The sequence below is a fragment of the Cydia fagiglandana genome, chromosome 9, assembly GCF_963556715.1.
Source record: "Cydia fagiglandana chromosome 9, ilCydFagi1.1, whole genome shotgun sequence".
Classification (NCBI taxonomy): Eukaryota; Metazoa; Arthropoda; class Insecta; order Lepidoptera; family Tortricidae; genus Cydia; species Cydia fagiglandana.
Window position 1 is genome coordinate 14,764,124 of NC_085940.1, and position 22,664 is coordinate 14,786,787.

The 22,664-nt window shown below is 38.6% G+C and overlaps 1 protein-coding gene across 1 annotated transcript; it reads right to left on the reverse strand.

Annotated features, from left to right (window-relative positions):
• Positions 1–28: 28 nt before the first annotated feature.
• LOC134667464 (protein CLEC16A homolog) lies at positions 29–22,284 on the reverse strand. Its single transcript, XM_063524883.1, has 16 exons — positions 21,822–22,284; positions 20,226–20,365; positions 18,706–18,854; positions 17,447–17,589; positions 16,804–16,890; positions 15,126–16,213; positions 14,581–14,781; positions 13,343–13,529; positions 12,515–12,641; positions 11,367–11,505; positions 10,275–10,435; positions 9,161–9,319; positions 8,493–8,637; positions 8,186–8,288; positions 1,558–1,696; positions 29–1,127 (listed from the first exon to the last, which is right to left on the reverse strand). The coding sequence occupies exons 1-16, from the start codon at positions 22,022–22,024 to the stop codon at positions 1,017–1,019; spliced, it is 3,282 nt and encodes a 1,093-aa protein (XP_063380953.1). The 5' UTR covers positions 22,025–22,284; the 3' UTR covers positions 29–1,016.
• Positions 22,285–22,664: the final 380 nt, after the last annotated feature.

Below are 22,664 nucleotides of genomic sequence, written 5' to 3' on the forward strand. Positions count from 1 at the left end.
GGGAGGCAACACGTCGAACGTGGTTCGCGGTAGGCCCTCTGCGGTGGCAGCATGGTTGCATTTTTATCGCCTATCACTTTCGCACTTACATACTTGTTAGAACGTGACAGGCATGGCGACAGGTGATAAAAATGCGATCGTGCTACCGCCGTCGGAATCTACTAAAAATCCTTCTCTGAGTATAGTCTGTCCGCTATTCTAAGATCAAATAAACCATATTAAATGTATGGCGAGCTTGATCTTAGAATCGGACAGGCTATACCTCTGAGTGCCAAGCTTGTGGTAAAGTGACAACCCTCGCATAAACTGCAATAGATGTCATATGCGAAAGAAAAAATGTGACCCAGGCCTCCAGTGCTCAGGGCTGGCATCGATACAGCATTTTCCACATTCGAGACGTCAAAACTACTACGCCACCCAGATAACAGTATATGCGATCTTCGAAAGGCTAGGCGCCTTAGATCAAGGGCGTGCAGTAAGTACGTGTTTGAACCTTCTATACGATTTCTTTTCGGCATTGCCGTATAGCGAGGCGAAAGAGATGGTGCTGCCATCTATACAACTAGGAAACAAATCATAATAATTATTTAACCCTTTAAACAGCCTATCGTGGGCGGCGCGGCATTGTGAACCTTATCGGAAAAGCACGAAGGTTGATATTGGGCTGTAACCACAGACAGGACGTCCTCCAAACTGAGCATAGTAGCTCTACTCCCTCTGCCACGCATACTGTAATATTACTCCATTCTCGAGTCGAAAGTGTCCTTGTGTGACGTCCGTGTCTTTGAACGGACCAATCACGGCACGGGACCTCGCTTACCTCGTCCCCCACGCACCCCGTATTTTTGGCAGCATCGGTTTCATGAAATAATTGCTCTAAACTCGGTCTAGAGGATTCCTAGTCTATGGCTGTAACCAAGTCAGTTGAGGTCTTTGGCGATCAGAGGAACAATAAAATGATTTGATCCCTAGTTGAATCCTCGCTAGTTCTAACCATACCTCAGTTTAGGTTAATATCAAATGGTTTCGACGATGCCCTTGCGTTTGGGTCGCGGCTCGCCCGATATGAACGATGTCTCTTCGGAGGAAATCTGTGGTTTCTGGGCTTGAGATGTGCTCGGTTGGGTCTGTGGAGGAAAAAACGATAATAATTACCTACTCTGTGTGACACAAATAACGCAACCACCGCTTTCGGTTGGAAACCGCCGGACGGAAGCCGTGGCCTCGGGCGCCCTGTACACTCTTGGCAGCGGTCCGTCACAAATGAACTACGAGCTGTCGGGTTGAGCTGGAGCGAGGCCAGAGCGGTCGCTGAAGATAGGAAGGCGTGGCGCGAGCTTGTGAAGGCCCTTTGCACCTCTGGGGTGCCTTAGGACAACAACAACTCTGTGTGACATAGGCAAAGTATCTAAGTGTGTCACATTAACCAATCAATTTGGAGCTCTGAGTGTATACCAATATAGGTGTCATTCATACGATGAAAGTTTCGTTCATTCCATTCGTGCCAGCTTTCGTGAATCAACCTGTATAATGATGATGATGAAGCGTGAAGTTTACCTGCATAGTGACGGTAGCGGGGGCGGTAATAGTGGCCGCTACCGCGTTCCTCCTGATGTCTTCAAGAGGTATCTCCTCGGATCGGGAGCGCGGCGAACCGTCGCGGGACGCGTGGCCGCTGCTGCCACGCGATATACTACTGTATGCCAAAACAAATAAGTTTGTTTATGTTTAGTGGATATTAGTATCAACCATTATTGCATGAGTACCGTAAATATTATATTCAATGATCGTATATCTCCGTGACTGGAGTAACAGGCCGCGTAGCCAAGATGCCGATCGCTTACGCTCCGTAGCGATCGAAACGCAACTGTCACTGTCGCACTAATGTGGAAGAGTGATAGAGAGACATAATGCTTTTCGTTGTCGAAGCGATAGCGATTGTAACCTTGGCTAGGCCGGCAGAAACGAAAATATATAAATTCAGATTTTCGAAGCTCGCAGTAGGTTCCCAGGCGTGTCATTTTAACGGAACACAATGCTACAATGTACAGCTGCAAAAGTGCAAAAATGTACAAATTGAATTCATTAATAAAGTAGGTATGCACTTTTCAACTGCCTATATGCGCTACCGAACTAGACATTTGGCTGGGCCAATATTACAGGGTTCTATGTTACATTTTAAAGATAGTTGAAATTCGACTTAAGGTGGTTCTCCTTGCTCGATTTTCATACAAACTTTCTTGGCACCCTAGCTCCTATTATATAGGGTTTCTTCACTTGTATATGTAATGTTTTGGGTAGTATATATATTTCTGTCTTCGCTTAACGTAAAAAATACTAGATTTTGATTAAAATTATTAAGAAAAAAGCCTTTGAATATTGGTAAAATTTTGCCTCATTGCTTGTTTGTGTGAGTGATGCTTATAGTATCGGTGTAATTCTAACATGGCGACTTCATTTGACAAGCAATCATTTTTAATTTGTCAAAGGTGTAACAGATGGCACTTTAAAACCGCAACACAGATTACCTGTGTATTTTGTTTTATTTTCACTCAATAGAGGGAGGTATATTTAATGCACAAAGCATGTTACGAGTATACCTACTCATTTAAGAATCTCCTTTCTGATATAATTTCATTCCCAGATTTAATATAACTTAATAATTATTATGATTATTACACAATAAAATACATTTATATATTTATAGAAAGGTCAGTCCAAACAATCATTCGCGTTACGGTCGTCCACCGAAAACCCTTGTGAATTCTGCTTTCGTTTCGGTAGAAATATAAATGTTCTCTGGAAAAGCCTATATTTATTGTAACAATGATTTTTAAACTAAAATACCTAGCTATATTTTTCTCAAAAATATATAGGTATGTGAAGAAAAATGTCATCTTCTTGTAAATAAACAAGATTCTATAATATCTTCTGCTTGTGCATAACAATAACATTAGTAGATGATATTTTTAGGGTTCCGTACCCAAAGGGTAAAACGGGACCCTATTACTAAGACTTCGCTGTCCGTCCGTCTGTCCGTCTGTCTGTCACCAGGCTGTATCTCACGAACCGTGAGAGCTAGACAGTTGAAATTTTCACAGATGATGTATTTCTGTTGCCGCTATAACAACAAATACTAAAAACAGAATAAAATAAAGATTTAAATGGGGCTCCCATACAACAAACGTGATTTTTGACCAAAGTTAAGCAACGTCGGGAGTGGTCAGTACTTGGATGGGTGACCGTTTTTTTTTTGCTTTTTTTTTGTTTTTTTTTGCATTATGGTACGGAACCCTTCGTGCGCGAGTCCGACTCGCACTTGCCTGGTTTTTTTTCAAAAATGCTGCCTTTCACCCGAGTTAAAACACTCTACTTTTCATTTCGCATACGAGGAAAGTAAAATGCATGTGTTTTTTTAAATACATTTTTATAGTAGGTATTTTTGAGAGTAGGTATTTTCAATTAACAATTTGGCCAAAAGTATTGTTATTTATGGAATGGGGAGTCAAATATCAGAATGGAAATTGTATAACAAATCCATTTATACCCAAATTTCAATTGCTTATTGTAAAAAGAATAATAAAATCGTACTTGGAATTGGAACCTAAACTGCTCTAGTGCAGAAACGTATCATTTCCTGCACACCTTTTACAACAACAATGACCCTCTTTCATATATTCGGTCAAATTGTGCTTTTTGAAAAACTAATTATAGCCAGCCTTTTATGAATGTAGTATGATACCTTAGAGTATGGTGCTTTACGCACTCTAGCGTCCCTTCCCCTCCCCCTGACGCAACCCCCCCTTTTTGCATGAAATATGTCCCGGTTCACAGTTTTTTACATTTTTGAGGAAAGTATACATTTTAGGAAAAAAAGTGTCAATGAAAGAAAGGGGTCATCCATTAATTACGTCACACGTTTAGGGGGAGGGAGGGGGTCAAGAAAATGTGACATATTGTGAAATGGGGGAGGGGGGAGACACAAACTTTGTGACGTCACTTTAACTTCATCAGTAACCGAAAATTTATTTAAATTATTTAGTTCGCTGTACATTTAAATAACAAGTTTTTAAAACGAAAATAGTTTTTAATCGTTTAATTTTCTTTCCTAAGCAGTTTTGGGTTATAAAATTACTAATATTTATATCGTCAAAAATATTTTGATAAAATATTAATAATACTTAGGTACTTAATTAATTCGATTTGGCGATTTCGTAGAAAAAATGTGACGTCACACTAGGGGGGGGAGGGGTTTGCCAAATGTGACCATGTGTGACAAGGGGGGGGGAGGGGTCAAAAAACCTAGAAATTGGTGTGACGTAATTAATGGATGACCCCAAATAATCCTTAATAAATTCTTAATAAAAAAGGTCATATTCATTTTTTTACATGATGCACCATATTCATGTATTAGCTTGTTAAAATTCGAAATAACATAGTTTTTACTTAGGATTCGAAACTCATTAATTATACACGGTGTAACACGAGGAAACCGAATAATTTTGACAGCATATTCCTGATCATATTTAGAGACAAAAAGGTCCTATAAACTTTTTTGAAATGCGGCTAGTTTCAGAGTTAATACCAATTTAAAAAAAAAACAAGTTTCTATTGTTACATAGTTCAAAACGCCTTTTTGATGGCGATGTTGCTACTATGGGATTTAGTCTAAATATCCTTATTGATATGTCAAAAAGTGACAAGTAACACTTTGTTTACGAAAAAAATAACCATTTTAAGTGACAAGTTTACCAATATCATTTAATTTTTATGTACAAATTCATTCATAAAATAAAATAAAAAACCAAACAAAAATTTTTTTTTGGCGAAATTGACCTAAACACATTACATCTTTTCCTTTTTTTGACCTCATGTATACATTTTAGGATAAAAGAGTCAATGAAAGAAATAGTTCCTTATTAAATTCTTAGTAAAAAAGGTTATATTCATTTTATAACACTTATTATACAAGGTGTCCTCAAGAAATGTGAAAGATTTTATTTCTGAGGTCAAAAGAAGGAAAAAATGTATGTATGAGTTTAGGTCAATTTCGCCGAAAACAATTTTTTTTATTATTTTTAGGGTTCCGTACCTCAAAAGGAAAAAACGGAACCCTTATAGGATCACTCGTGCGTCTGTCTGTCCGTCTGTCACAGCCGATTTTCTCCGGAACTACTGGACCAATCAAGTTGAAATCTGATACACATATGTAAGTTTGTAAACAAATGAATTATAAACATGGGGGCCACTTTTGGGGGGTAAACGAAAAAATTCAAAAATAAAAAATTTCAAACTATATCATGTTACATATCAAATGAAAGAGCTTATTGTAAGGATCTCAAATATATATTTTTTATAATTTTCGAATAAACAGTTTAGAAGTTATTCAAGAAAATAGGCAAAAAATTACTATTCCCCCCCCCCTTTATCTCCGAAATTACTAGGTTTAAAATTTTGAAAAAATACATAAAATAGGTCTATACCTATAGATGACAGGAAAACCTATTAGAAATGTACAGTCAAGCGTGAGTCGGACTTAATTACAGTTTTTGATCCGACTCCTACGGATTTTTTAAAGATTTCACTCACGTTTCGCATAAATAATGTTTAGTTTTAAGTTTATAAAATACATACATATGTATGTTAGTCTGTAAGGTATTTGTAATATGGGCCTTGTTCCCTGAATTAAATATCTAAATAAATAAAATAAAAAATACATTGTTAAAAATTGTGTTATATACGGAACCCTTGGAACGCGAGTCCGACTCGCACTTGGCCGCTTTTTTTTAATTTTTTGAATATATATGTATGTACATAAAAAGTAAATGTTATTGGTAAACTTGTCAGTTAACATGGATTTTTACTTTTTTTTCGTAAAACATAGTTTTTGCAACGTGTTACTTAATTGTCACTTTTTGACATATCAATAAGGATATTTAGACTAAATCCCATAGTAACAACATCGCCATCAAAAAGGCGTTTTGAACTATGTAACAATAGAAACTTGTTTTTTTTTTTAAATTGGTATTAACTCTGAAACTAGCCGCATTTCAAAAAAGTTTATAGGACCTTTTTGTCTCTAAATATGATCAGGAATACGCTGTCAAAATTATTCGGTTTCCTCGTGTTACACCGTGTATAATTAATGACTATGAGTTTCGAATCCTAAGTAAAAACTATGTTATTTCGAATTTTAACAAGCTAATACATGAATATGGTGCATCATGTAAAAAAATGAATATGACCTTTTTTATTAAGAATTTATTAAGGATTATTTCTTTCATTGACACTTTTTTCCTAAAATGTATACTTTCCTCAAAAAATGTAAAAAACTGTGAACCGGGGCATATTTCATGCAAAAAGGGGGGGTTACGTCAGAGGGAGGGGAAGGGACGCTAGTGTGCGTAAAGCACCATACCCTAAGGTATCATACTACATTCATAAAAGGCTGGCTATAATTAGTTTGTCTTCCCCATACATTAGAACACAATTTAACCGAAACAATAGCATGAGAAATGAAACGGATATTTCTTGTTTTCTTTGCATTAGCATTTTTCTCTCGATAATTTAATCAATTTGCAACATAAGTAGAAGAATCCTCATATATCCATAAATATCAAAATATAAAAGGACATACATTTTCAGAAGATTTCCCCGTGCGACGTTGCCAAATGGTTTAAAGTACAACATGCTCGCAACGTTTGGATGTCAATAAGTCGACAATGAAAAATTATATTTCAAATCAATTCAAACTTGATATTTTTGACAGTAATGGGTTACTTAAATAAGAAGGCATTTTTCGCCCGGGTCTACTATGGTCAAATGGTCTAGTGGCTTTTAGCTAATGAGTATAAGTCTAACAAGTTGAACAGCATGACAGGGTTCAAACCACGAACAAAGACTCATTTCTTTTTGTATTTATTTATTTATTTTATTTCATCTTTTTGGTAATTTTATATGCCTTATTTTAAAAGTTATTTTAAGTAAATGTGTTGTATTTGATTATTTCATGTAGGTATATCATTTCAATAAAATTTTGGAAACTTTTATTTTATACCTGGTCAAGCAAATCTTGTCAGTAAAAAAAGGCGCGAAATCCAAATGTTCTATGAACGATATCCCTTCTCGCCTACATTTTTCAAATTTGCCGCCTTTTTCTACTGACAAGATCTGCTTGACCAGCTATACTTCGTCGATAGTTGACAAATGTACCTATTCTGCGATCCTAATTAGCCTCATGCATGACTTTTTTTAAATAATTTTAATCAGTATTTATATCCTTTGAAAACCGGAAAATAAAAATACTTTTATAAATCTTCCCATAATATTATTAAAAAATAATTAAAATACTGAAAATATTTTACTCACGTAAGTTTAGTTTCGAAGAATAACATACGCTTAAAATGATTCAAAAGAGAATGCTAAAATTATAAAATGAAAAAAAATTGGCTATGTCGGGGTTTGAACCATGTATCTTAGCTACAATCTGATTTTTTTCAAAATAGAGGCTACGGGTGCCACGAGCACATGACAGTTGATGGTCGAAAACATTAGTTGCTTCTGAATGCCTTGTAATTCTTCATCGTTGCTCAAACAAGAATTTATTATTTAATTTCCAATCTTTTTTCAACAATAAACATTTCATCCGCTGCGCCCTCTAGGTTACTTTACTGTAACATTACGAATCTGCTGACATTTGACACTGACTTTAAGGTGACTTTAAGTACGCAAGTGTGCGTGAATGCAAGAAATTGCAATATTTTGCAGTTGGATTCCGATAATAACGAAATGAGACAATGTTGAGTTGAACATGTCTCGATTTGGATGTAGTATTTTCTATAGTTTTCGGACATATCAACACATCTTATGAAACTTTGTATTTTGGGAGAAATAGTGAAAATCCACAATTCGTGCACAGTGACGCCATCTTTTGGCTGATAATCGCCATCCCATCCCTAGACATCCACCATGTTCAAATTTCAGTTCGATAATAGTGAAACATAGAACCCTGTAATATTGGGCCAGCTATTTGTCGCGTTTCGTTCGCGTTTGTAATTAACCATATTTTAATCAGTCCTATCAATTTCACTATTTTTAATTAAATTTAGTATTATTAACACTCCAATTTATTCTCTCCTGCGTGCATTTTTTATATGTAAAAGGCAACATTAATAATAATACTAACCTTTCTCGGCTTGTAGTCCTTTCGCGGTAAACGACGATGCCGTCTTTGAGCATATGTCCGCTGGGCCTGCGGAGACGACGCTCTATGTCATCGCCGTCCGCACCTATAACATTCAGGTAACTTTTTCACATGGAAATTATAAATTAAAACCAAAGATAACTACGATATCATACTTTTAGCTAATAGCGGCATTTTTTTACGATACAATCTCAATTTTAAAACAAGATACGCTGCGCTGCGTTATATGAAAAACGGCCAGGTGGGCCGCTAGAGGGTATAGTTATTCTAGTCGGTGGTGGAGACTCACTGCCGTGGCGGCGCACGGTGGTGACGCCGGGGCGCGCGAACAGCGGGCGGTGGCGCGGCGCCAGCGAGGGCGCGCCCGCCATGCCGGCCACCTCGAGTAACCGACCGATCTGCTGCATCTTCTTTTGGCGGGACTTGGTTCGGCCCTAGAAAATACTCGTTATTAGGTATTTATGAATATACTCAACATGTCAGTAGAAAAAGACACGAAATTCAAATTTTCTATGGGACTTTAAGTGCGAGGAAGCGCTCTAGCGCCCACTCGAAGCTTGTGGATAGTGAGGTGCAAACAACGGGGGTCCTCTTTATCTTTTGCTTACCATAGTGAACCTGTTTGGCCGCCATACTTAGTATATGGTTATATAGGTTATAGGTTTTCGCGGGCTTGGTTTCCGCATCTCGTCGTCATATTATTGTGCCTATTTTGCGTGATCGGTTGGCGGCACTATTCTTGCCAACCCAACTCTACCTTGACGTTGCCGACGACTTCTGGGAGAGACCCCGGTGAGCCGAGGTGTTGTGCCCGGTATACTACTACTTCGTATATGGTCGTCGAACTGAAACTTGGTTCGCAGCAACACGGTGCGGGGAAGCGCTCCGCTGGCGCTCACTCGCGGTTTGTGTATGGTGAGGTGAAGGCAACGGGGATCCTCTTTGTCTTTTGCTTACCTTGGTGAGCCTCTGTTTAGCCGCCATACTTCGTATATGGTCGTCAAACTTAAACTTGGCTCGCAGCAATACAGTGCGAGGTAGCGCTCCGCTGGCGCCCACTCGCGGTTTGTGTATGGTGAGGTGCAGGCAACGGGGGTCTTCTTTGTCGCCTTGTATCTGAAACGTTACGGCAGTTAAGTACGCAACGTATGTAACAAAACAGCAAGAGCTGTCAAAATTTAAAATAACACATTCATTGCCACCCAGCCAAACAAGATATCCCCGCCAGGCCACAATTTCGTCATATAAAGCAGTAGTACCACGATCTCAACGATCGGGTCGTCCGGCCTGGGAAATAAATCGTAAAATACCCGATAGTCGGGTTTTCGGCACTGAATGTGTTAAGCAAATCAGGCCACGGAATTGCTCAAAATCTGTGCAATGTTCATGCTCGAAAGCATCTTATCCGTTAGATTAACCGCCTTATTCATAAACGCGCTACAAGCCTCAATTAGCTAATAATCGTGTCTTTATCCGTCATTTTGACATATGTATTTGTAAGAAAGAGATAAAACATAATTTATATAAATTAGGCCCGTAAAGTCTTATGAATAAGGGGGTAAATAGGACTCGGACTGTGTATCGGTCAGCCAACCAAAATGGCTCTCGTTAAAGAGTGAAACATGTCGAGCCTTAAGCGGTACTCAAAGCCGTCGAATTTATAAGCATAACATAACATTATACTGTTTGAAGCGAAAGTGGTTAAGCGGATCAGATGTTCTAAAATATTCTAAATGATCCTTACACATCCAATTATTTAAGGTTTAAGCACACAATTATTGTGTACTTAACCCTTTTCCAGGCCGCGCCAATCTAGACGGTTTTCTTTAAAATCTGCATATATTTCAATTAGTTATGTTTTGGTGATTCATTTGACTACGTGTAACATATTACGAAAGTCCAATTTGATTTGCACCTTAAATCTGAAGTCTAAGGTTGAAATTCTGTTGACACATATGTGGTCAATAAATCGTACTATGCCTGGAACTGGGTTAAATTAGCTATCAATACGGTATACGCGAGACACTGAGGCAAGACAGCATCTGAACTTGCCACTTAATTATGTACTTACTTCTAAGTCCTGTAAGCTGCCAACTAACTTAGCAACCCCCCAGCCCAGGCGCTGCTTGTCTGGCTCCACCAATATAATCTGTATGTTGTCCACGGCCAGGAACCTGTGGTGCCACGTCCCGTCCTTTTGGATTATATCACAGGATATCAGGTCGGAGTCATCTGCAAGGAGAAAAAATATTATATGCAGTGCAATAAAAAAACCGGGCAAGTGCGAATCGGACTCGCGCACGAAGGGTTCCGTACCATAATGCAACAAAGGCAAAAAAAAAAACGGTCACCCATCCAAGTACTGACCCCGCCCGACGTTGCTTAACTTCGGTCAAAAATCTCGTTTGTTGTATGGGAGCCCCACTTAAATCTTTATTTTATTCTGTTTTTAGTAATTGTTGTTATAGCGGCAACAGAAATACATCATCTGTGAAAATTTCAACTGTCTAGCTATCACGGTTCGTGAGATACAGCCTGGTGACAGACGGACGGACGGACGGACGGACGAACGGACAGCGAAGTCTTAGTAATAGGGTCCCGTTTTACCCTTTGGGTACGGAACCCTAAAAAGATTCCAAAGAATAAGGAGTATTACTGCAATGTTCTGCCGCCAGAGTGCAGCACTAGTTTAGTACATATACCATAGAGTAACTTATTACATACTAGGCCTTTAACAGTTTTTTGACAAGTTTTCACTATGACATTGATGCACCAAGCCGGTTTGTTTACAGGTGACCTACCGTGAAACGCGAAAATCTAAATTTCTTTATCTGCCTCTCTATCGACGAATAAGCAAGAGTGATAGAGAGGAAGAAACCGAACATTCTATTGTCGTGTTTCACAGTAGGCCGTGACGCATGATGTGTCATTGATGACGTCAATAAGGTTTGTTTACTGTATGTGCTTGTGGTGCCACCTACGCAGAACTTTGCCTAATATTCCCTACTGTAAAAGCAACCTATTGATCTACGTATTTAGGTCCAAGACTTCTCCCAACTTGTTCGAAAAGAGCGCGGTCGGCCAAAGTGTCATTATCTCTGTCAGGTAAACATCTTGTACACAAAGCAGGTACACTGTAAAAGGGACCTTATGATGTACGTACTTAGGTCCAAGACGTCTCCAACTTGCACGAAAGGAGCGGGGTTGGCCAATGGCAGTTGGGTTTCTGGTTTGCCGGTCAGCTTCAAGTACAGGTCTCGTATGAGGAAGAATGTGCGAATGGCGCGTCTGGCGCGTTCCATCTGTTGATAAAATATTTTATTAGTAATCAAATGAATGGTTAGAACAAGAGAAACAAAGTCAATTTGTAATAATATTGTTGCTATAGCGGCAATAGAAATAGGTACAGTCACATAATAAATAATAGTACTAGGCACAGAAGGTTAACTCTCTAACAAAACACGTCTATTACGACATATATGACCCTAGGTGGTGCAAGCGCGAGCAGGTGTCCGTTCCATAGCGGCGCGCGGCAACTACTATGGCTAGGCACCAAAATTAGTGTGGGCCGCATGTACTTGTAGCGACGCGACGACATCGCGGAGTGAGTCACGCCTGGTACAGCATTAACGTTACTAGTTTAATTGCCCATTAAACGTGTGAACATGGTACATTCTGTGATCAACTATGACAATTCTTAAGATACAGTCTGCTGACAGATGTACACGTACAGTGTGCTCTGACAGAATACATACTATAACGTATGGCAATAGAGGTGTGTTCACATATTTGTTAGCACCTTGACCGCTCCGATATATCTGAAGAAGACCGTACAGAGGTTTAGTACTCTCTCTCTCTTCCTTCCTTGCCGTATCCGGTAAGGGCGACTCCATCAACAATTCTTATCCGGATTATGAAATGCCCTAATGCGGCTCGCAAAACCAAACTTTGTCTTGAAGATCCGGTCACACGATGCGCAATGGAGTTGTCCAGTCGAGTTGCGGGTGTATGTGTAAGAGGGCTTAGGTCGCGTCTTGCGGATATGACGCTTAGCATCTAGGTCTTCCAGGCGCTGCTGCTCAAATTGATTTACTTTCTTATGAACACTAGAACGCCATTCCGACGTTACGGAACCCTAAAAACTTAAATAAAATGGTTACCTCTCCGCTCGGTAGTCGCTTGGCGAACGCGATGCCCGACATGGGTGTGCGAGTAGGCGGAAGGAGGATAGCCGCGTCCATGCAGAGCCACTCTACGTTCAGCGGTCGCTTGCTCATCTCACAATACCTGTGACAAAATATAAATGCTTACCTCTCCGCTCGGTAGTCGCTTGGCGAATGCGATGCCCGACATGGGTGTGCGAGTAGGCGGCAGGAGGATAGCCGCGTCCATGCAGAGCCACTCTACGTTTAATGGTCGCTTGCTCATCTCGCAATACCTGTGACAAAATCATTTTGAAAACAGGTACATTTCACATACTTAGCTAAAAATATGTGTTTAGCAAAAATTTCATTTTTGGTACAAGTATTTGTGGCTGACTGTACTTTTCTTACCACATGCAGCCAACACTCATCGAGACAATTCTAAAAACCTCAAACATAGGTTGCTTTTATTAATCACAGGGTTCCTATCTTCCTATGGCCACCTCCTGTCTCCATCATCAGATCAGTTCGATGGTACCATAACATTGCATTGTTACCCGAATGACATTACGCAAAATTTCAATTCAATCGGCAATCGGGAAGTTGATCAAATTTAACATGCAAGATTTGACCCGTACAAACATACACGGGTAGGTATCATATATTTTTGAGCACTTCGGTCCAATCCGATATATCTAAGGGCGACTGTACATTTCAAGTAAATTCTCTCTTTGGTCGGTCCCTCATGTCTGGGGATCGTGGTCAGTACCAGGCTTGCACCTGAAGCTAATGATCTGCCTCCACCGGTTTCTGTCCAACGCGTCTCTGACGACCGTGTAGAAAGCAGAGGATGACGAGTCTAACTTGATCGGTCAATCTTATTGGTGAACGACCGCGTGATCTTCTGCCTTCTATGTTTCCAATTACAATCGGTTTTTTCCAAACTTTCGTCGCCTCTGCGCGCAAGTAAATAAAAGCTTGTAAAACGAAGTCTTACTCGTCTTCGAACATGTCCAGAAAGATGTCGTCGCACTTGTAGAAGTTCCTGGCGAGCGCGGCGGCGCGCGCGCGCAGGCCGTCGGCGGCGGCCACGTGCCGCGCGCCCGGCGCGCCGCCCGCGCCCAGCATCGCGATGCCGACCAGCGTCACGCTCAGCTCCAGTGTCACTAGCCGGACTTTCGAAGCTGGAACAAGTATCTCATTTTATTTTTCACATCAGCAGCTCGAACAAAGGTACTTTGCTTCTTAAAAACAGTGAGCAAAGTGCGATTTTGCTCACTGAGTGAGACAAAATGACATTCAAGTGAGCTTTATAGTCAAATGTCATTTCAACATGCGGGTTCTAATACAAATTCGTAATACTTGGGTTCTATTATCTCTGTCCCTTTCACACTGTTAGCAAAAAGAAACAGACAAAAAAAGTTAAGTTACATAATAATTGTAGCTCTATAGGTGGGAACGAAAGGTCCGATCGATGTGTCTTGTCTGACCTATGGTTGTCGCCTTAGCCGAAGCCAGTCGCCCAATGTCGTGGCCAGGCCGTAAGTTCTACACATGTGTACATATTTTTACTCAAAATCACGAGTTCCTGAAATCTAAATAGATAAAGAAGTCTCCCAAGATTTTCTTTACCATTCCGTTACCATTTTTCATAGTCGTATGGTTTTGGGACACTTTTTTTGTCTTATTAGGAAGATTCTGAATAGAAATAACATAAACAGCACATTAAGTAGCATTTATAGCTCGGCACGGCCCGTTTGGACGGAGCTAGTGGATGCGCCGCCATCTTATAAAAACGGTTACCTGTGAATTTAACTCTTATATCTTAGACATAAGGTGTATAATGTAACTTACTAGGTTTACACTGTTTACAGCTCTGTGCGACGATAGCCGTGAGCTTGGATATGAGCAGGGCGTTGTAGCTCTGCACTGGACGTTTCGACGGAGTGGAGGTGGCGCCATCTTGTGAACTTTCTACTGTTCTTTCATTACCGTCTCGTTTCAATTTAATTCTTATTCCTTAGACATAAGGTCTATAATGTAACTTACTAGGTTTACAGCTCTGTGCGACGATAGCCGTGAGCTTGGATATGAGCAGGGCGTTGTAGCTCTGCACTGGACGTTTGGACGGAGTGGAAGTGGCGCCATCTTGTGAACTTTCTACTGTTCTTTCATCACCGTATCGTTTCAATTTAATTCTTATTCCTTAGACATAAGGTCTATAATGTAACTTACTAGGTTTACAGCTCTGTGCGACAATAGCCGTGAGCTTGGATATGAGCAGGGCGTTGTAGCTCTGCACTGGACGTTTGGACGGAGTGGAAGTGGCGCCATCTTGTGAACTTTCTACAGATTGTTCGCTTGAAGTTGTCGTTGTATTTGAATTTTCGTTCTGCTCTGGGCATAGTAGCGTGTCAAGGAGTTCCGTGTTTACGCCTGAAATATAATTAATCCATTTAGACCTAAGTTTATTTTTGAATGACATTTAACTAAAATTCTCGTGTTTTACATGCTGTTTCAGCCTCATATTTACAAGAAAATTACTAAGTAATTTCAGAAAATGGAAACTTGTGACTTTGGAAAAAACTAGGCAAACATTCCATACTGAGATAGAATTATAAATTATAATGAATTGAATTCAATGGCACTTCTTACCAACTGAAAATCCAGGCAGACAAGTGAGCAGAGAGAAAACATATTCATTAATGGAAAATCTACAGTAAAAACATTTAAATTAACAAGGTAAGAAAAGATGTTTAAGTATAAAGCTTTTACAATACCTTTATTATTTATCAACGCAAACAGCAAACATAGCGCGAATAGCGCCTTATAGTCATTCTCACTACAGTCCAAAGAATCCAGAATCGTCTTCAAAAACGGCCTTGTTTCAATCTCTCTATTCTCTCTAATAAGTATATTTTCCATCGACGTCGACGGTAACGCAGGAGAGCTAGGAGGAACACCGAGCAGCTTTTGTTTTTCCTCATCAGTTATATTATTCAGTTCAGGGCCGGATTTTGAAGAGCTTGACTCAATACCAGAATCTGGCAAAGGCGAATCAGGCATATTCTTCTTAGCTAAAATCATAGCACCGGAAGACTTTGAAGCTATCTGCGTGACCAGATCTTCGGTTGAGTCGTGGGCGACGCTGGAAGATTCACTTATATGCGAAGTGGACGGTAACGAAGTGGACACCAACTCGGGATCTAAATCACAACTAGACTGATCCGTGTCATAACCAAACAGTTTAGGACCACCGTATTCTGGCGTCGTATAATCCCTCTCCTGTCCTGAACTTTCCAAAGCCTTCTCCAAACTTAGTTGCGGCTTTGAAAACTCTAGCTTGACGCTCGATTTAGCATTACTGATATACATTTCTAATATCTTAGTAGCACCATCTTCGAATACTGATAAATCTGATTGTAGTATTATCCATGCTAGTGCGTGTACTATCGGGCCGTGTGTGATTATTAAAAACACTTGTGACAGTAGAAATAGTGATACTACACAGGACACAGATGGTTTTATTTCATCGTCCGATTCCATTATCTGTCTAGTAAAAGACATTCTAGACGGCGACATATCTGTGGTTTTACCTTTAAGGATAGCCTCTAAATTTCTTGTTATAACTTCTATAGTTTGCAAGTTATCTCTGTTGTATGGTGACGAATTTTGACGGGAGATCGGTCGTCTTACAGAGTCAGATGTTAAAGAGTATATGTATAGAGGCACAAGAAGTTTATGTAAGAGGTGTTCAGTCAACACATCGTTGAGATCAGGAATGTTGAGACAGAGTATGTCGTTGATGTAGTGTAAGTGGTCTAAATGCTCGGCGACTAAATCGTCCAGTTTCTGTTGGGACTGATGGCTGGAATGTGAACAATAAGTTTAAAATACGAAATAATTATATAATTGTAGGTCTATTCAAAGGTACGCCTGACTAAAAATATTGTAAATGTGCAACTAGAGAAAGGTATCAGAAAGACTGCTAAATTCAATACGGTGTTTCTTGGAACCAAAGAGGTACTGATTGTAGAAAAGATAAGAAAAATTCGAGCTGCTTTGAATTCAACAACTAATAACAATACAGTTACCACAAAACATCACGGTCAAATAAGTGTCAAACTTGAAGTCACAATAATTTCTGACGTTATTCATATCGTTTGTCAAGTATAACAAACCGTTGATAATAATGATAATGGCATTTTTAGGCTTTTAAGTAGATGTACCTAATCATTTCATTAGCAAGATCTCCGTTCGTAACGACAACGACTAAACTAAACATCAACAATAGTCGAGAGAATTTGTATTTTACTAGTATTTACCCTGTGATAGTTTAGAAATCTTATTTACCGCATATGTAGCTCATTGAAAAATGAATCTTATCAGCGACAAGTTAAAGTGCACTATCGTTTGTCAATATTTCCAGCCAGGCCGCAGATTAGGGTAGGTACTTACTCCGAGTCGTTTCGCACGCACGCGTCCAGTTCTAGTATGTGTTTGCCGATAAACCAAACTAGGTTACTAAAGTATGGCGCCGCAGTTCTACAAATATACAATATAACTTTAATATTAAATTAACGATTACAACTATTAAACTTAAACGAGGAATTCATTAGATGTAGTTAAGCGAAATAAATGCAAAGAATTTAAGTACCACTGTTACGATGTGTGAGTTCTTGAGAGATATGATTTTTTTAAATATTTTTAGTGGGTTGGATTCCATAAGAATATATGTATGTTTCTCATAAAACACAAAAAAAGAACATACAAGTTAAAAGGATTTACGGAGATTTACATTTTATAAACGCCTTTGACCTGTATCAAAGAGAATTTGAAATGAAATAGAGGTGTATTGTCAAAGTAAATTATGTAGCCATCATTCGACAGAAGATTAAAACTTTTAGAATGATGATGCTTTTGATCCTTATTCTTTCACTGAATGTGTTAAATCTGTCTATATCAAAAAGTAACGCCATCTACTCGAGACTAGGCCAAAGGTATGGTGCAATCTTTTCGAGCGATGGCGCCATACCTTTGGCCTACTTTCGAGTAGATGGCTTCAATGGTAAAAAAGTGATTGTATATGTATAATAATTACCTATCTCTAATAAATCGGAGCATGCTCGCATCTTGTACCCTGTACACGTTTAGTGTCAGTGTCCTCACGGCGATCCTCACCATAGATTCTGAGTGGTTGAAGAATTTGATCGCCTCCGTGTACAGAGGGAAGTCTTTCGTGTGCTGTAAACATTTTTAAATATTTAGATCATGTCTTTAAATATCTAAACACGCTCTATTCAATCAATATTACGGAAGACATAATACCTACTTTGTATGTAAGTTAAAATTACAACAAAACAAAAAGTCGATGACGTCAGAAAAGGATAGTCAGTCAGATATGTCAGTAATAGGAAAATCTTAGGGTCTATGTTGTCTGATAAACTCAAGAAAAAATTCCACCGTGAAATATTTAACACTATAGTAATAAAATTGCGCCCAAGTGATTTCTAATATATTTATTGTATGCTGTGACATCATTCGCTTGCTCTAAAAACATAAGTAGTCATAGGCCTTTCATAATTCATAAAACATGTAATTTCAATTTCTGTTTTTAGGTAGCTAAATCAGACTGATGTATGTACCTCCCTACCTTAAATGTAACTTTAACTTGTTGTTATCTTAGTTGTTGTGTTATTGAAATAAAGAAATTTATTATTATTATTTGTATGTCTTTTCCATATCTCGGGACCATGGGCCCCGGACCTTTAGGAGGCGTACGTGGGGCCGAAGCCAACAGCGCAGAGGCCCTTTAAGACACTTTAATATAAAAAGGATACACGTGGCGGATACCATCCCCGAACGCACAAAGTGATACATCCGGAGATGGTCCCCGCCAATTATTATTATTATTTCAATAAATTTTCCACTCACATCATTAAAGTTCAAAAACAAAAGATAAAATTCTACCAATAACCAGTTTTCTTGAAACTGTTTAAAAAAAGAACATAAATTTACCATGTTTCTTGGCGTTTACGGGTTATCTAGTAGATAACCGTGCATACATCATGACTTTGAGGATCACACGCTTGTAAAATTGCTTGTGACTCAATTTGCCTCAGAAATTTTAGGCACCGGCACACCAACACCTGTGGCCTATTTTATAAAGCTACAAGTTACAATTTACAAGCGGAAGTCTCTTTCTAACCCTATGTGTTAGAACGAGACTTCCGCTTGTAAATTGTAACTTGTAGCTTTATAAAATAGGCAACTGGACGTCTCCACCATTAGTGGTAATCCCACTAGTGGGATCCAACAAATTGGTTTGAAAAGCAGAAAAAAGTATTTTTAAATACTCACCTCATTATAGAAGAAGTGTATTGTGTGGCTGTTCAGTTTGAAGCTGAGGGTCTTGAGGAACGAGATGTAGTATGCCATCACCTCCTCGTCGGAAAAGTCGAACTTATGCACTATTATCGAGTTCACGTGGTTATTGCTCAGCAAGTAATCTGTAAATACCAACTGATGTACAGAGGGAAATGTGATTAGATATAGCAGGGGGAATCCAGAAAAGTTTCTTGTATGTGACGCTATATTTTCAACACTTCTAATAAAGTTAAGTCGATATTTATAACGTTTGATAACTTAGTTTTAAATTCAACGGTGTATAATACAGATTTTTACAGGTTATTAAGGTAGCTGGCAATGTAGACCTTTTTGTTGAATGCCCTAACAAGATGTGATAGGTATCAAGATTTCTTGCTTAAAGCTTACTTACTTACTGTCCATGTTTATATTGTTTATGTTACTCTCCACGCAAAAGTAAGGTTAAAAGTCAAAAGATTGCTAAAATTGTTTAAGCTATTTTTCTTATTTTATTAGTTATATTTTTAAACTTGTTTTCTACAAAATATTTGTTATTGTTATTACATTGAAATGGAGAGATAGTAATATAGTCATAAAAAGTAATTTATATCTCATTATGTCTCATACTTCATCAAATGTAATATATTGTCAATTTATTAAAGAAACAAGTTGTTACAATGTACCTGCTAATTATTTATACGCTTTAAGATTACATATTATGTTTAATGAATCATAATGGCACTGGCTACTACATATAATTAATAAAAGTAGATTTATATGTCATTAACACAATTCATTATACTTATGTTAAGTACCTATAAAGAATTTAATGTAAAGATAGGTGTATTTTTTAACAACAAGTTGTTAAGTTAAACCATACATACATACATACATCCATTTCATACATACATTTGTAATTATTGGCAGCTATATGGTATAGGTAAGTAAAGTATTATGATTAATTTTACAAAGATAAAGATTATAATCGAAATTTCTCATAATCCCAATACCAAATAAAGGAAGAGATAATGACATACATATATGACATGATAATATGAGTCATAAAGTGTAATAGATTTTTCTCCAGATGATAAGAAAGAAATCCACTGCCGAAAATCCAGATTCGGCGTGGCCAAATGGTTCAGTATTATGGCTACCGGTCTGGCCCAGTTGGTAGTGACCCTGCCTGTGAAGCCAACGGTCCTGGGTTCGAATCCCGGTAAGGGCATTTATTTGTGTAATGAACACAAATATTTGTTCCTCAGTCATGGGTGTTTTCTATTTATATAAGTATGTATATCATCGCCTAGCAGCCACAGCAAGCTTTGCTTGGTTTGGGGCTAGGTTGATCTGTGTTAGATGTCCCCAGATATTTATTTAATTTTATTTAGGTATTTATTTATTTGGGCCAAAACCAAACCTTTTGAAAAACTGTGATTTTTGTGCAGAAACCTGCTGAAAGTAATAACCAATGTCCACCCTACGGTTAAGTAACTTTACGAGTATACACTTACACAGTGATGTTTCATTCCGTATGTTTTCAAACAGTATGTTTAACGTCTGAAGTAGTTGTACACATACATATGAGGAGCCTCCGCATTTCTGTCTCATTATCTTGAGGAAGTAAGAGAGCATGTTCTTTTCTAAGAAAAAGCTGAAATGACAAATACATTGATACCTCTGTAAATGGGTTTCATAGCTATGTGACCACACAATATCTCTGATTCCTCCATTTTGCCTTAATAGGAGGCAAACTTGTTGTTCAATTCCTCATGCAAATATTGATACCTAAGTAAGCAAAAGACTCAAATTTTAACTATGAGCATAGCAAGTGTTTTGAAAAGTGGAATCTGGGGCATTGTGAGGGCTCATTGCACAAGGCTTAAACAACATTTGCTACATAGTGAAAAACAAAAATTTCCCCAAGTTAATTAGGAAAATAATAATTGTAGAACACAAAATCAAAGCCAAATGATTGGTTTGATATATTTTTAATATAGACCAGTCAACATGCGGTATCATCTCAAGTAGGGAATGCAATACCGGGATACCAGGATCCCGAAATACCGGGATCCCGCATGCAATTTGCGGGATTAATCCCGCTCGTAAATTAAGCGGGATCCCGCGGGATTTGCGGGATCGAAGAGCGACATGGTTCTTACGTGTTACTACAAGGAACACAGGCTCGGGCACGTGCCTACTGGCGAAAATTCTTCACGGAACCTAAATGCATCTATGGAGGAAAGGGGTAATGACACGGAAGAGCGTTTTGCCCGAATTTGTCTATTCATTTCATCACACTTGCTCGTAAAAGGTGTTATTTTACGTAGGCGTCGCGGTCCGTAAATCTTAAATTTGTACCCAGGGAATATTGTTACGGAGGTACGTCCGAAATTAGGCAGATTTTTTATTGTTTTCCCTCTTTTTCCCTCACAGGTGTGATGAAAAACATTGTGTGTGCCACGAGTGATACAGGACTTACGAAATCGCGTTAATTAAGCCTTTACATACGTTCTTAAATTTTTGATTACTGTCATTATACCGTATTCTTTTAATACAAAATGTACTATTTCTAATTTTAGTTTACTTTTTGTTTTCAACCTTCAAATTTAATACTAATTCGTAAAATTGTATACTAACTTGCGGGATCCCGCAAATACCGGGATCCCGCGGGACTTAAAATGGCAATCCCGCGGAATACCGGGATTGAGTTCCTCATGCGGGATTGCATTCCCTAATCTCAAGATTTGCATCAATATTACTTTGGCACTTTTGTGGATAAAATACAACTATCTTAGTCGTTTTTAAAGAATAAAAAGACCTTTTAGAATTTTGTGTGGTAAAAATACATTTAGGATTACAACTAAAACAGACTTGAGCAAGACAAATGGCTAAATATAGAAGATGAGAGTCAAACTGTTTAAAGTATTATTAGTTCTGAAGGGTAAAGTATGTTCATAACTAGTTAGACTTTTGTTAGCTAACTAACGACAGCATTCATTTGTGTACAGCAAACTAAACAATGAGCTAATTAAATACAACTTACAAAACCAAAACATACTGTCCACTGACATTATGAAACAACAACCTTGACACAAAACAATACTTACTCGAAAACTGAACTATCATTCTGGTCGCCCCATATCAATATCTCGGCTATACACCTCAAAGACTCCACTAGGGTGCCACGGTTACTCTCAGACACCGTCGTATTCTTGCACAGGATATTGTGTAAATACTTCAACCGTTCGAGGGAATGAGGGTTTTTCGGGCGGCCCCAGCCTCCCCCGAACCAGCTTCTACTTCTAAACATGTTAAATGTTCATTTAACACGGTTCACTGAAGAGAACACTGCACATTACGCACTTGTTTAATGATGCACGATGGATGCACGTCACTTTAAGCAATTAGCACTTTACATGGTTTCCGTATCGCTACTAAAAGAGTCACAAATGGCGAAGTAATGCGTTGGTTGGAGTGGCGACTACTTTAAAAGAAACACAAGAAAAAAAAGACGATATCTTTCTATTTTTTTTTGTGGTTTTGTTACGAAGCAGTGTGCCACTGCCTTAAACTCCGACATAAAATTTTGACAGTCTAACAGGGACAGAAAGAACTTGACATTTCAGACAGCTGTCATCAACGTTTTGTTATTGCTTATGCTTGTAATAGAAGAAGATACGCAAGGACGAGAGAGCAATGTAGCTTGCTCTCTCTAACACATAAATTGTCAGATCACACGCTAGATGGCGATGCTAAGTGTAGTAAAAATCCTGAATCACGCTATCAAGATTTTTCTTGGGATAATGACCCCAAGTCCATCCAATTTTTGTTTAATTTACAAATACCACGCTAGATGGCGCTGCTACGTGTAGTAAAAATCCTGAATCGCGCTATCAAGATTTTTCTTGGGATAATGACCCCAAGTTCATCCAATTTTAGTTTAACTTACG

Coding starts and splice junctions, on each gene's coding strand:
- LOC134667464 (XM_063524883.1), bottom strand. CDS start 22,024: ATGTTTAGAAGTAGAAGCTGGTTCGGGGGAGGCTGGGGCCGCCCGAAA. Junction 20,366..21,821: donor AATGATAGTTCAGTTTTCGA/GTAAGTATTGTT, acceptor TTGTCATTTCAG/CTTTTTCTTAGAAAAGAACA. Junction 18,855..20,225: donor ACGGAATGAAACATCACTGT/GTAAGTGTATAC, acceptor TGGTATTTACAG/ATTACTTGCTGAGCAATAAC.